The 15,000-nt window shown below is 40.8% G+C and overlaps 1 protein-coding gene across 3 annotated transcripts in view; it reads left to right on the forward strand.

Moving 5' to 3' along the window:
- Positions 1-15,000, forward strand: part of sh2d3a (SH2 domain containing 3A) — a 40,718-nt gene that overhangs the window by 2,917 nt on the left and 22,801 nt on the right. Inside the window, exons 4-6 of one of the 3 annotated variants that reach the window (XM_080412237.1) lie at positions 2,671-2,729; positions 5,223-5,395; positions 14,122-14,161. In XM_080412237.1, coding sequence (XP_080268363.1) covers positions 2,671-2,729; positions 5,223-5,395; positions 14,122-14,161 — 272 coding nt within the window. Of the gene's footprint in view, positions 1-2,670; positions 2,730-5,222; positions 5,396-9,502; positions 9,655-12,490; positions 12,576-14,121; positions 14,162-15,000 lie in introns of those variants that run through there. The other 2 variants (XM_080412238.1, XM_080412239.1) reach the window with 2 other exon arrangements.

Below are 15,000 nucleotides of genomic sequence, written 5' to 3' on the forward strand. Positions count from 1 at the left end.
ACAATCATTATAAGTCCCAAAATAATCTACACCCCACCTAACTAACCAAGCAGTACGGCAGCGGTTTTCATGTCAAGGACCCCCAAAATTAAAATATGGCTGCGTCCCCCATCTCAAAAATATTTTGTGTCAGGGAGCCCCCAGAAGCAAAGATTTGAGTTAAAAAATGTTCGTTCTATTCAAAGATTTGTACAAATTTTCAAGATCTTTCTAAAAATAGCAGATCTACAAGCTCATACCGCGGCATGAATAGCCAAAGTATAAAATATGGTTAAAATGGTTAAAATGATTGTGACACTATATCAGCTCATTTTTCTGGGGACCCCTGAGGGTCCCCGGACCACACTTTGAGGACCAATGCAGTAAGGTTCAGCAGCAACAAGGGACTCCAGTACAAGGGCAAAGTGACAATTCACAGAACGACTATAAGTCGAGAGAAAAAGGGAAAGGGTGGAGAAAGAAAACGATGCTTATGGCATGCCAAATTAATTTACCAATCAATTCTTGGAAAGATTTCAACTCATTGTCATTAGAAAAGCTGGCGGGGCGGTGGTGGATATAATTCCTACATTAATCAAAGGTGGTTCACTGTACATTATTATCTGGGGCACACTGACGGACCAGATTAAAAATCTTTCCTCCAAAATGCAGTGGTGGATAGTAACTAAGTAGGCTACATTTACTTGAGTACTGTACTTAAGTACAATTTTGAGGTATTTTTTTTTTACTTTACTGGGGTATTTCTAATATTCAATACTTTACTTCTACTCCACTACATCGCAGAGAAAACATATTGTACTTTTACCCCAGTACAATTATTTAAAAACTTTAGTCACTTTAGTCACCTACTTTGTAGGTTTTGATTATTATTACAAAACATACATAAACAACTTTCAGCCCTATATTATTTGGCTATTTGAAAATAGCTCAAGCTTGCGACGGGTTGTGGGATTGTAGATCTGCTATTTTCAAAAGATTTTCATTCATTTGGAAGACTTGAAGTGGGGCATTTTGCATATTGAGTACTTTTACTTTTGGTACTTTAAGTATATTTTTATGCCAATACTTTTGTACTTTTGCTTAAGTAAGATTTTGAATACGGGACTTTTAATTGTAACAGAGTATTTTTATATTGTGGTAGCGATATTTTTACTTAAGTAAAACATTTTAGTACTTCTTCCATCACATCCAAAATGTGGGACCAAGTATTCAGCAGCATTCAACATTCTTTCTTGTAGATAAGGTAACAGATGTGTGTTGAGTACTGGCTGAATCATCCATGATCTGTGATTTAAAACGTGCTCTAAATCTCACTCTAAGCTGCTGTAAGCCACTGGTTCTCAAAGTGGGGTCCGGGGACCGCCACGGGGACCAGGGGGTCCTGAGCAAAAGTAGTTAATGTAGTGTCACAATCATTTTAACCACTTTATCCATTTATATGTTGGCTATTCAAAAATAGCAGATCTACAAGCTCACAGTGCGTCACTTCGTGCCACGCTGCGAACTTGTGCATCTGCTATTTTTTTTAAAAGAAAAAAAAAATCATGAAAGTATTACATTTTTACACAAATCTTCTCTTCTGGGGGTCCCTGGCACAAAGAAAATTCAGATGGGGGTCCGTGGCCAAATGCATATCAATTTGGGGGTCCTTGACATGAAAAGGTTTGAGAACCACCGCTCCAAATCTCACTCTAAGCTGCTCTAAGCTGCCCCTCTGCCATATGAAATGTGATATCATTCTATTTATGAGAGCAGAATAATGTGTTTTACCCTGCTGGCATGCATACGTATCAGGATATTAGGGCTGCAACTATCAATTATTCTATTAATTACTTTTACGATCAATCTAATAACTGAGAAGCACATCTTTTGATATAATATACTGTTTATTTTTAAATACATCAACGAATAGCTGCAAAACAATCTAATAGATTTTTTTGAATCGACTAAATGATTAGCCTGATTAAATCTATTTTATACTTTGTTGTAGAATGGTGTCACACAGAAATAGCTATTTTCGCTATTTTTGAAATCTTTACGTTCTGCATAATTATATATATTTTTTTATTGCAATTGATAATTTTTTATAATTGAGAAAATCAATTACTTTGATTGACTGTTGCACCCCTACAGGATAATATTGTAATCACTCCTGTCTGTCTGTGTGTCAGTGTGTCTGTGTGTCTGTCTGTCTGTCTGTCTGTCTGTCTGTCTGTCTGTCTGTCTGTCTGATCAGTTAGGCTGTCTGGAAAAGATTGTTTACTTTTGGGTTGAGATCAAATCAAATGTAACCCACTCCCTTGGCATGTCATTAATTATAGGCGAAAAGAAGAAAAAAAAAAAAGAACTGAGAGAAATGAGTGCAAAGCAAAAGGCCCGCAACACTCCAGGTTAAATAAAAGGACATTCATTGTGTGCTGGCTATTTCCTTACTTTGAAAACTTAAGAACTAAAAAAATAAATAGAAAAAATTGCACATCTATTGTACAAGCTCTCTATGTGTCGTGACTCGTGAGTCGCGACGCCACACGCTCTGAGCTTGCAGATTTTGAAAAAAAAGGGAAGAAAATAGGGCTGAAGTGGATAAAGTGATATATCTAAGAATGTGAACACCATTGAACACTGTGTTGAATTCACTGACTTTGTGTCTTGGTCCTTTGGGTGGCTCAGGTGGGATGGTGGAACGCAGGGTGACCAGGAAGTACTCCTTGGGCTCCTCCATCGACCTGGTAAGGAGACCACACAGACACTATTATTAACACACAATACTGGAGGATCAGTTATCCTCAACACCAAGGCTATGATAGAAGAAGGTAGGGTCAGTCCACGGGCCAGTCAGGCGCCATTGATGTGCATGGGAGGCATACTTGATCCGGAAGATCGGTGAAATACATTGGAGTCAATGAGAGCCTACTGGACCAGCTTGTGAACAAACACTATTTTCTGAACGATTGTGTCCGTGGTCAGTTAACCGGTTCAGGAATATTAAAGAAGACATATCACAGGTTGTTTTCTAATCACTTGTTTTCTGATGAGCACACTGTTTAATTTTATTGAGGCATCATCTAACCAGCGCCATGTCTCGTTTCTGGCTCGGCAGTATCGCGAGATTTGGTTGTAAGGTGGTCAATGATGGACTCGTCTCGCGATACTTTGGCACGATCAGAAACGTACTTGGTGCTCTTTAGATACCTCAATAAACGTACTGTATAAAGTCAGTGTACACACATCGAAAAGCAACACAGCAGAAAACGATGTGTGATTATGTCTTCTTTTATTTACCCGGACCAAGTATTTTATAAAGGTCTCAATCGTTCAAAAATGGTGTTTGTTCATAAGCTGGTCCACCTGGCCCTCATTGACTCCAATGTATTCCTCGGCTGCAGTCTGCTGGCTGTAATGACTGGATAGCGCAAAATGACGTCGATGACCGTACCTTCTTTTTAATTACCCTGCTCAACACTGGGAAACCCAGCAAAGCCAAAGTCGACCCCACCTTCAAAACCACTGGCCAAGTGTTGTTTTAAAAAGTCCATCATTATGGCTAAGAAATGTCAGCTGTCATGCGGTGGGGTCCCATAGTAGGCTACTGCTGGAGTTTAAAATCACTACATTAGCCTATACACCAGTGGTTCTCAAAGTGGGGGTCCTTGAGGGGGTTCCAGCGGGTCCCCAGCTAAATGATTGATAGTTAGAATTTAGAAGCCAAATGGACCACCCTCACAGGTTCGTGGTCTAATGGCAAACCAAACTGGCGGACTAAATTCAATCTTTATCATCGGACTCAGGTCCATAGAAATAGATAAAAAACGAACAAGACAGGAAATAAAAACATTAAAGGTAAATACATAAGACTTAATCCACAGGCAGAACACACAGGCACTTCAGCCAGTGTCTGGATGTGTACCGTTAACAGCTCATTATGGGCCTTGAGAGAGAGCGCCAATGATGCTGTTTAACAGATACTGTACATCCAGCTGTTGCATGAACTTGAACATCAAATTTCTTAGAAGTGCTTTAACCCATTCAATCTGGGAACGCATCTCTGTCATTTTAGATGTCTTTGGCTATAAAAAAATAGCAGATATACAAGCTCATAGCGTGGCACCGAGTGCCGCGCTGCGAGCTTGTGCATCTGCTATTTTTGAAAAAAGAAAATAAAAATCTTGAAAGTATTCTGGGGACACAAATGTGATTTTTTCTTCTTTTTTAATAGCCAAAGTATCTCACTCACTCACTCATCCTATGGCCTAGGGGGCCGTAGGGGTGTCATGGTGGCTCTTATGGTCATGTCTACAAGACATACCTCCCTGTCAAAGACCATCCTACAGGGGACAGTGAGTGGAGGGAAAGCGGAGAAGAGGCAGGCAGAGAAAGTCATCAAGGAGTGGACTGGCTGCAGCTTCCAAACCCTGCTACTTTGGCACCACCCTGTCATGGTGGTGCCAAAGTATAATAATGGTTATAGCTCAAATCTAAAATGACACAGATGCGTTCCCGGATGACAAACATCTGACAATAGCACTATTCTCATTGCATCATTATTATGCAACTTGCAACCTTTGCACACTAGATTTGTTATAACATGACCGCAGATAAGCAGTATAGAGCTGTGTGCATATATGCCTTAAACAGCAGCACAATAGAACACAATAGAAGAAAGAACCCAACAGGACAGCCTTTCTCCAAAAGATCATTCATGTGTCACCTGTGTGGTAGGCCTACACCTGTGTGTAAAGACAAGTGCAAACAGACAGACGCTCAAAGAGACCAGTGTTGCCAGATTTTGCGAGAGAAATAAGTAACCGCAGGTCTATGAAAACAAGCCCAAAAGAAGCGATTAACACATGAGCACTTCAAACCTATATTACATAGGCTATTTGAAAATAGCCGATCTACAAGCTCACAACGCGTCGCATCTGCTATTTCCCCAAAAATCTTGGGGAAAAAGTGAAAAACACAAATCTCCCACGGGGGTCCTTGGCAAAAAATGTTTAATTTGGGGGACCTTGACATGAAACATTTATGTTTGAGAACCACTGGTTTAAAAAACATTTAGGAAAGCAAGCAACTACACAAGCCCAAAAAAACGCAACCCGCAACTACTAATATTTACAAGCAATGTTAAAGAAAAATAAGCCCAAGGTCACTTATAAAAAGCAGACATGGCAACACTGACAGAGACCACGTACGTCTGTCTGTCTCCATGGTTTCCTGTACAGGTGAGGTCCAGGAAGGATGCATTCCGTCAGAGCCTTCTGCCCCGCCTCCGACTGACTTCTGACAAAACCACAATAGTCTCCGCCTCCTGCGTGCAGCTCCGCCCCCTGGACGAGGACGACCACAGAGTGTCTGGAACAACAGCAGACCATCACAGTCAGGACAGCAAACGCAGGTAGGTAGGTAGGTTAGGGACCCGCACCACCACAACCATTATTATGGACCCTCTTTTCCCACCTCAAATCTACACAAATATGACCTCACAGGTCCATGTCTGAAGAAAGTGTGGGGTTAGAGCAGGGGTTGGCAACCTTTTTGACATGAAGTGCCATGTTTTTTATTTTCTTCGTAGTCAGTGTGCCATATGAACATAAAATAAAACAGATTTTGATTGACCATAGACATAACCATTTCTTTCTTATTCTTCTTTAGAAATATTTTATCATGCAGGATCATTAGACATTGATAACCCAAGCAATAACCCCCCTATCTCCCAGACTCCCTCCCCAGTCAGAGTTCAGAGTTTGAATGAATGTAGAATTATGTGCAGGATGTAATTTGCATACAGATGTGAGGGGACTTAATTTAACTGACTATTACATTAAAAAAATATGTATTTAATTTGAAAAGAAAAATCCTCTCACACTTATGCCAGTGTGCCAGTGATCACCTTCCCCTGTGCCAATGTTGGCACCCGTGCCGATAAGGTCATCTACCCCTGGGTTAGAGAAAGAGTCATACTGTTTGAATAAAAGTATATTATTTGTTCGTTGCTGACGGGGTAGAAAAACCTCTCATCTCCAGATTTGAACTTTTTGTGGTTTTTTTTCATAAATTAAAGGGATAGTTCGCCCTCTGTTGATTAGTCACCCCATGGAGACTTGAATTCATGGATATTTTTTAGTTTTTGTCGCATTCCTAAGACAATAATTTGATGACCAGCGGACCGGTAGGCAGCGGTTCCGGTAGGAGGAGACACAAAGGAGACTCTTTGTGTCTCCTACCGGAACCGCTGCCGGTCATCAAATTATTGGCTTAGGAATGAGACAAAAACAAAAAAAAATCCATGAATTCAAGTCTTCATGGGGTGACTAATCGATCGCAGAAAAGTCATTTTGGGGTGAACTATCCCTTTAATGCCCAACTTGATCATACTACAGCGTCACACAAAAGCATCAAAAGTAGCAGATCTACAAGTTGTAGATCTGCTGCTTTTGCAATTTTTTGAATCCTGAAAAGTAACAGTTTTTTGGACATAAAGTATGAGGTTTCCACACAGCAGAGACGATATCCTCACTCTATCGCTCATTATGAGAACTGTTATGTGTTGCTTCGTGGCTTATCATTAACCAGAGCCCCCAGCGCTATAGAATATAACCCCGGCTTGTCGACACTCAGAGCAGGTGAACAAGTACGAAATGTTCGTAGGTAATAATAAGGCTATAAATAATGTATTTCCCCACAACAGAACTTTGAGTCATCTTACTTTTTTTTTTTTTTTTTACCAACCAGCATAATAATAATGGCCATCATCTCATATAGACAGACAGTAGCTTTTCATTTGGCTCTGGGAAGTCTAGAGTCTAGACCCTAGGAATAATTAAATTCTGCGTACGTTGACTGCTTACTTATGTGCTGCTTTTTCGAAAAAATAAAGGAAGAAAAAAAGTTTTAAAAAAAGCAAGAAAATGAATTTCCTCGAATTATTAGGTTTGTATAAATATTACAGGCCTATGGCTCTATATGTAAAAAGGTTCAGGTACACCCAAGCCATTCCACAATTCATTGTTTTAAAAGGATTCGGATAACATTAAACTTCAATATCGTCTCTGTCGGGTGGAAACCTCATATGTCCAAAACTGTTACTTTTCAGGATTCAAATAAAAAAAACAGCAAGAGCAGGTTTGTACAAGCTCAAAATGCTTCACGCCGACAAATTATTTTTTACATTATTTTTTTTAACCCTTTTTTCTCCCCAATTTAGTTGCCAATTGATTCCTCCCCACACACATTTCTGTGTTGTCACTGCTGTTATATCCTACCGACTCACCTGCCAGTGAGGAGCCCCCACCGGGAGGACGTAGTAGAGCCTTCATCCTACTCCTCCCGCCCAACACTCCCCACTGACAGGTGCCGTTAGCCTGTAGGAGTATGTGCAACATTGATCAATATCACCCTTACCGCCCGGCTGCCTTCCCTCCTCCGAACACGGGCCAGTTGCGTTCGTTGTGTGACGCCCGACAAAGCCGGATGCACCACGATGTATTCGAACCCACAACCTCCATGGTGGTGGGCAGGGACTTTACCACTGCGCCAACCGAGCAGCTTTTGATACTTTTGTGTGACGCGGTGGTAGTACGATCAAGGGTGTTAATTTACGAGAAAAAAAAACACAAAGTTAAAATATGATATTCAAATATAAGTTAAAATATAAGAAGTTTCTGCCCCGACAGCAACAATTATGTAAAAGTTCAGGTACACCCAAACCCATTCCGCAATTCATTGTTTTAAAACTGGTTTGGATAACATTAAAATTCTACATGGCTATATCTTTCTAATCTCAGATCTACTTAGACTGTGACAACTGGCAAGGTTGTGTCCTCCTCCTCTCTGAAAAAGAGTCAAGTTCAGACAAATCTCTGGTGGTAAAATGTGGTTGTAGCTGGTAGCTTAACAGGATCAGGAGTCTGGGGATGTGTAGAGGCTTAAGGCCTGTCTGTATGTCTGTCTGTCTGTTCTGTAATCCATCTCTGAGTCTGAACACTCATCTATCTCACTGGTTCTCAAAGTGGGGTCCAGGGACCCCCGGGGGTCCTTTCCTTTCCTTTAAAGGGGGTCCCCACTCCCAGCCAAATGAGTTAATATAGCAAAATCTGTTTAACCACTTTACACCAAGTCAAGGACCCCCAAAATTGATATTCATTTGGCCCACATCTGAAAATAGTTTGTGCTAGGGACCCCCAGAAGCAAAGATTTTTGTTTAAAAAGTTCGCTAATATATATATATTTTTTTAAAGATTTGCCCAAATCTTCAAGATTTGTCAAAAACAAGCTATGAGCTTAGATCTGCTATTTTTGAATAGCCAAAGTATAAAATATGGTTGAAGTGGTTAAACTTATTGCAATATTAACACATTTTGCTGGGGACCACTGGTAGGCTACCCCCCCTCCCAGGACCCCACTTTGAGAACCAAAGCTATATAGCTACATCAACTTTTTTAAATCTTGAAAATATTAGGGAACATTTTGGATTAAAAAACACAAAAACATTTCTACAACACAAATCTTGAATTGGCACAAAATATTTTCTGGTGAATTAAAACGTGAACCACTGCTGCCTGTAATCCACCTTTGAACAGAACACAGTCAGTGTCGTGATCTATCTCATCTAACTGCAGGTTAGATCTGTATTCATGTCATGCCTCCTCCTGTGCCGCCACAGTGTTATCAGACAAGCATGCGTGCGTAGCGCCTGGCCTGCTGTTTGGTTTGGTAACACCTTACCCTTGAGACAGAACAGAAGAGCACTGTTGAGCAATAACAACCTTCAGTTGCCTCAGTATTTTGACACTAGATGATATCCGAACAAACAATTCTGGCCCAAAAAGAGTCCAAACAGGAGATTTAGTAGAGCAATAAATAAAGCAGAACCATGTGGTTGCTGAGGTATTGGGCTCTATTACCTTATATTATACCTCTATGTCTATTACATGGTTTACACCGACATTGGTGAGCTATCGAAATGTGGAGTGGAGCTAATATGTTGCCTAATCTATGCTTCGTCGCGCGCCGATAAGAACGGCCGAGAATAGCAGACCTACAAGCTCACTGTGAGCTTGTAGATCTGATATGAGCTTGCAAAAAAAAAGAAGGTTAAAAAAAAGAAGCAAGAAAACTACAGGAATGTATCGAAGGTGCATTGTAAAACAGCGCCCTCTGTGGTCACAGGATTCGACAAGGCCACTAAAGTCGGCGATAGCGCCGTGCCGATAGACTCACAGGTGAGCCCCCCCCCCTCCTCCCCCCTCCCCCCTGGTGAGGTCGGTATCTGAGGTATGTGCTGCAGATAGCAGGCCGCGTTCCAGAGCCTCTGGCCCGGGGCGGAGACACCGGGAGAGTCGGGGAGAGAAAGAAACTTGTGGGAACTCGTCCGAGGCGAGGCTGACGGGGACGGGAGGGACGGGACGGGGAGAGGCTGGGACTACTGGAGGAGGGAGGGACGAGTCACCACACACACACACACACACACACACACACACACACACACACACACACACACACACACACACACACACACACACACGTTATACAGCTGTTGTTGTTGGGGTGTGTTTGTGTGTCAACTCGTGAACCGAACTGAACCGAATCGAAAGAAAAACAAACAGACAAACAATGTGCGAGACGAGGGTTCTGTGAAGGGAGACTGACTGACAGGTAAGAAGAACATCTGGCGAAACTTTGACTTTTTGACATCTTTATAAAGTCTAGTTAGTTATCTCTCTGTTTCTCTCTCTCTCTCTCTCTCGCAACTATGTGACAGTTGAGTAGCTTTGTGTGTTAATATTCTGGAGGCTTGTCTGTGCACGTTGTTGTCGGTTTGACTATCATGTTTTATATGTGGTGGAAAAACTCATATTCTATATGGGTCATAGTTTAAACATCTAGGTGACTGCTCTCCTCTGGTCTTGGGTCAGTTCACCTGTAACAGCTACACACTGGAGATAGATGTGACCCACTTTTAAGTTGTTTCTATTGTCAAAACCATGTTTTTGTTTCGTTCTGGGTTTTTACCATTCAGCTCTTCTATAGTTGTGAAACTCCTATAATAATATAACACTTATATCACAGTGGAAATGAGAAATTAGGGTCAGTTCACCTGTAACAGCTACACACTGGAGATGTGACCCAGTTTTAAGTCACAGTTGTTTTTACAAGTTGTTTCTATTGTCAAAACCATGTTTTTGTTATGTTCTGGGTTTTTACCATTCATTCAGTTATTCTAGACTATAGTTGTGAAACTTCTATAACACTCATATCACGGTGGAAATGACACAGTTTTGTTTTAAAACATGAGGTAATGTTCACAACAGGTGTGTTTTCCAGGTGCAGCCAACGCCCCTTCAACAGAATGGCTCACTGTTACTAACCTACTGTAGCTTATCAGGCTGGATCTGGGCCATAATAATACTGGATTATGACTGACTGTGTGCCGTGGTGCATCGAATCCTTTAGTTTTCCTACTTTCGTGTGCATGTATAGTAATAACGTCTACTACAGCAGTGGTTCTCAAACTTTTCTCAAGTCAAGGACCCCCCAAAATTGATATGCATTTGGCCGCAGACCCCCCACATCTGAAAGGAGTTTGTGCCATGCAGGGAGGGACCCCCAGAAGCAAAGATTTGAGTTAAAAAAATGTTTGCTTTAATATATATATATATTCAAAGATTTGCAAAAATGTTCACGATTGTTCAAAAATAGCAGATCTACAAGCAGAAGTGACGCGCTGCATGTGAGCTTGTAGATCTGCTATTTTTGAATAACCAAAGTATAACATATGGTTAGTGATTGTGACACTGTATCAACTACTTTTGCTGGGGACCCCCGGGGGGACCCCCCCGCCACCTCCCAGGACCCCACTTTGAGAACCAAAGCTATATAGCTACATCAACTTTTTTAAATCTTGAAAAAATTAGGGAACCTTTTGGATTAAAAAACACAACCTCAAGGACCCCTGGGGGTCCCTGGAGCCCTCTTCTAGAACCACTGTGTTTATAGTTTTCCTACTTTTGTGTGCGTGTACTCAGTACTGTCTGCAGCATTACATACAGCGGTGTGGTTCTCAAACATTTTCATGTCAAGGACCCCTAAATGTATATGTATTTGGCTTTGTGGACCCCTGATCTGAAAATCATTTATGCCTGCAGGGACCATCAGAAGATTTGTGTTGAAAATGCTAAAATAGTATTCCAACATTTCGTTAGCCTCGTAGATAATTGCCTAAGTCATATTTTGGCCAACTTATGATATCTGCCTAAAGTGCCATTCACACTGAGCACTATAACTATAAAGATAATTATAACTATGTCGTTCACCATTGGTATTTTTTTTTATAGTTGGTGTGAACACTGCCATCCACTATATTTTTTATAGTTATAGTGCTCACAGTGTGAATGGCCCTTCACTCTACTCTCCTAAAACTGCTGATTCATCCTGCCGCTTGTTACATTCCAAAATCACCATCCGCCTAAAAGAAGCATTCTGATAGGCTGAGGACATAGGCAATAAGGCAGCAGTGTTAGGAGAGTAGTGTAAAGACCCCTACACACCAAGAAAAGCTAATCAATTAATTTGCCTTTCTTGGTGTGTAGGGGGTTTACAGCTTTTTTTGGTCTGCATGGAGCTTTAGGCATATCTAAGATACTGGCAGATAAATATGACTTAGGTGAAATGTTATTTTTCTCTTAACCCATTTAGATCAGGAAAGCATCTGACTGTAATTTTTAGATTTATTTGGCTATTCAAAAAATTATTATTAATTATTTTTATTTTATTTTTAGATCGTGAAAATGTGTGCAAATCTTTGAATATATATATTTTCAAGCGAACGTTTGTAACTCAAATCTTTGCTTCTGGGGATCCCTGGAACAACATATTTTACAAATGTTTAAAAAATATATATTCAAAGCTTTGCACACATTTTCACAATTCTTTTCAAAAATAGCAGATCTACAAGTTCATAGTGCGGCACTCGGTGCCACGCTATGACCTTGTAGATCTGCTATTTTTGAATAGCCAAAGGAATCTAAATGTGTAAAATGTCAAATCTAAATGACACACAGATGCGTTCCCCAGTCTTAATGGGTTAATTGGTTAAAGTCAAAGAGATGATTTTTTTGTCCCTTTTTCTTCCTGAAAACCATAATATATGACTTAGGCAATTATGCTATGAGGCTAACAATTTCAAATGTTTTCAACATTTGTCAAATTTTCTAAAATAGCTGCAAATATCTACAAGGTGTTGCTGTGACAGCTATTTTTGAATAGCTTGATACAGGTCAAGTGGTTAAAGTTTTGGTGCTATATTATGCTATATTAACTCATTTTGCCAGGGACCCCCCTGGAATTTATTCAGGGGGTATTTATGCATTTATGTTAAGATCCAGCCTATAGGGGTCACTATAGGTGTAATCTCTCTCAAGGAAGACAGATTCTGCTGTTAGCAGAATCTGTCAGCACCACTGCCCTAAACATGTAGTGTTGTTGTTGGTAGGAATAAACACAGAAGCACCAGGGAGGAAGTGGACTATGAAAGGGGAGGAGCCAAACCGAGTTCCTGTCTCTACACACAAAAGGAGGTGGTGCCCCGCCCCCCCTCACGAATGGGTTCCCAGATTGCAATAAGTCAATAAGTGTAACATTAAAAAAATGGACTCCTTCCCAGTTCCCAAACAGCCAGTCCAGTCCGCACAGGTTTAAAATTCCCAAATTCAAGGATTTATTCTATATTTAAGATTAAAAAAACATGTGAACATTACCTCAGGGTGCAGTCCCTGGATATACAATTAAAAAGAAATAATGTAAAAAACTACTATGCTTACCTTTATCACATCGTCTGTCGGGTGGAAACCTCATATGTGCAAAAAGTTAGAATATGGAGATAAGAGGTTTCTGCCCGACAGCAATGATTTAAAGAAAATAAGAGCACATGGATTTGACCTCATCTAACTAAAGGATAACCTGAACAAACAAGAAACAGGTGAGGCTGTTGGGCGTGGCATAGTAGCTGGCTAGCTGCAGACATACTGGTGGGGGTCAATGTTAAGTCAACCTGTTTATCCCCCACCAAGATGTCCGCGCTACCAAATGACACTTGTTGACGCCCCCCTTCAGGATTTTTTGGTACACACTATAGGCATAGCCACAGTATAATCAACACCATTATATCACGGCCTGGATTGTATTATGAATTTTATTGGTTGCCAGGCAGATTAGCAACCAAATTCACCCACGATTTTAACCAAAACCTCTCAGGTGTAGCGTACCACCAGTGGGATACCGTGATAAAGAAATTCAATGTGTTCCAATGGGTGTAGTCAAGTATAGGGCATTAACCCATTCAATCCGGGGAACGCATCTCTGTCATTTTTAGATATCTTTGGCTATTCAAAAATAGCAGATCTACAAGCTCATAGCGCGGCACCGAGTACCGCGCCATGATCTTGTAGATCTGCTATTTTTGTTAACACTTGTGCAAATCTTTGAGTATATGTATAAATTCTAAGCTAAAAAAATGTCCACGGCCAAATACATATCATTTTGTGGTCCTTGACATGAAAACCACTGAGCTTTTTCTTAGGATTTAGAAGACATTTGTAGAATCCCCCAAAAGCAAAGATTGTAGTTACAAATGTTTGCTTTAAAATATATATATTCAAAGATTTGCACTCATTTTCACGCTTTTTCAAAAATAGCAGATCTACAAGCTCATAGGTGCCGCCCTATGAGCTTGTAGATCTGCTATTTTTGAATAGAAATCTAAAATGACACGGATGCGTCCCCGGTCTTAATGGATTAATTTACACGAAAAAACACAAAAATTGAAGCTGCATATGATGAGGGTCTATAATCCACGCTGGGCCCTGTCTCTACGAGGGCAGGAAGCAGGGGAAGGAGAGAAAGAAAGGAAGGAAGGAAGGAAGGATGCTGGCTATTAAAGGAGTGTCAGCTTCTCTGGTGTTTATAATGACACAGGCAGACCTTGGCACTTGGCAGAAGGCCTTACGTTTCCACCGAAGGTCCTGTTCTTGTTTGGTGGATAAAAACATGATGGCGTCATCTGCCATTTCCCTTGAGATAGTTTGAGTTTTTTAATGTCTAAAACGGCCTTGTGTTGTTTTTCAGCAAAAGGAGGAGTGTGGCCGCATACCTCAGTCAGCTGAAGGTAAGAGGCTAGACATTATATCTCTCTATGCCTCAGTCTCTCCAACTATCTTGCTAAATCTCTCTGTCGTTCTTTTGTCAGCTATTTCTCTCTGTCACTTTTCTATCTTCTTGTCTCTGTTTACCTCTGCTAACTCTGAATTGTCTTTCATTACATCTCTCACTCCATACACATATACACACACCTGATAATACTGGGGCAGGGGCGATATGACTTTAAAAGCATCCCTGGCTAATAAGCCAAATGTGCCTTAATACATTATAATTGTCCTCTATAACTAAAATGTAAATTTATTTTAGAATAGGGGCAATACCCGTCGCAAGTTGATGATGTCATTTGTCCATGTGTGTTCTAGCCCTATGGAATTTATGTAATGCATGTGAAAATAAAAAACAACTTAATAGGTTAAAGGTTTCATGACGTTCAGTTTTACCACACATTAAAAGTCTTTGTCATGGTCCTTCAAACGTGTATAAAAAGTTTTAACAAAAAATTCCACTCCATTGATCCATGGCAGGTGTTTTTCTCTCACATTTCTAAAGCCTTTTCAACTGCAATGAAAAAATAAATCTTTGCCTGCGGGTGTCGCTGTTGAGGGATTTTGCCTGTCAATCATCGCCTCTGCTCCGCCCCCCCCCCCCCCCCCAAAGGAAAGGATAGGGGAAGGGAGGGGAGGGGCGAGGAGGAGAGTGGGCGGGATTAATGGCCTGTGACTTCACTGCCCAAGGGCCAAGCTCAGATTACTTTTCAGCCTAATTATTCAGAAAACCCCAGACCACAGAAAATCCACTGAATGTTCAAAGTTCAGATTTTTTGGGTGTAATTGAGGTCATAAAACC

The sequence above is a fragment of the Gymnoscopelus braueri genome (genome assembly GCF_963280865.1).
Source record: "Gymnoscopelus braueri genome assembly, chromosome: 2".
Taxonomy (NCBI): domain Eukaryota; kingdom Metazoa; phylum Chordata; class Actinopteri; order Myctophiformes; family Myctophidae; genus Gymnoscopelus; species Gymnoscopelus braueri.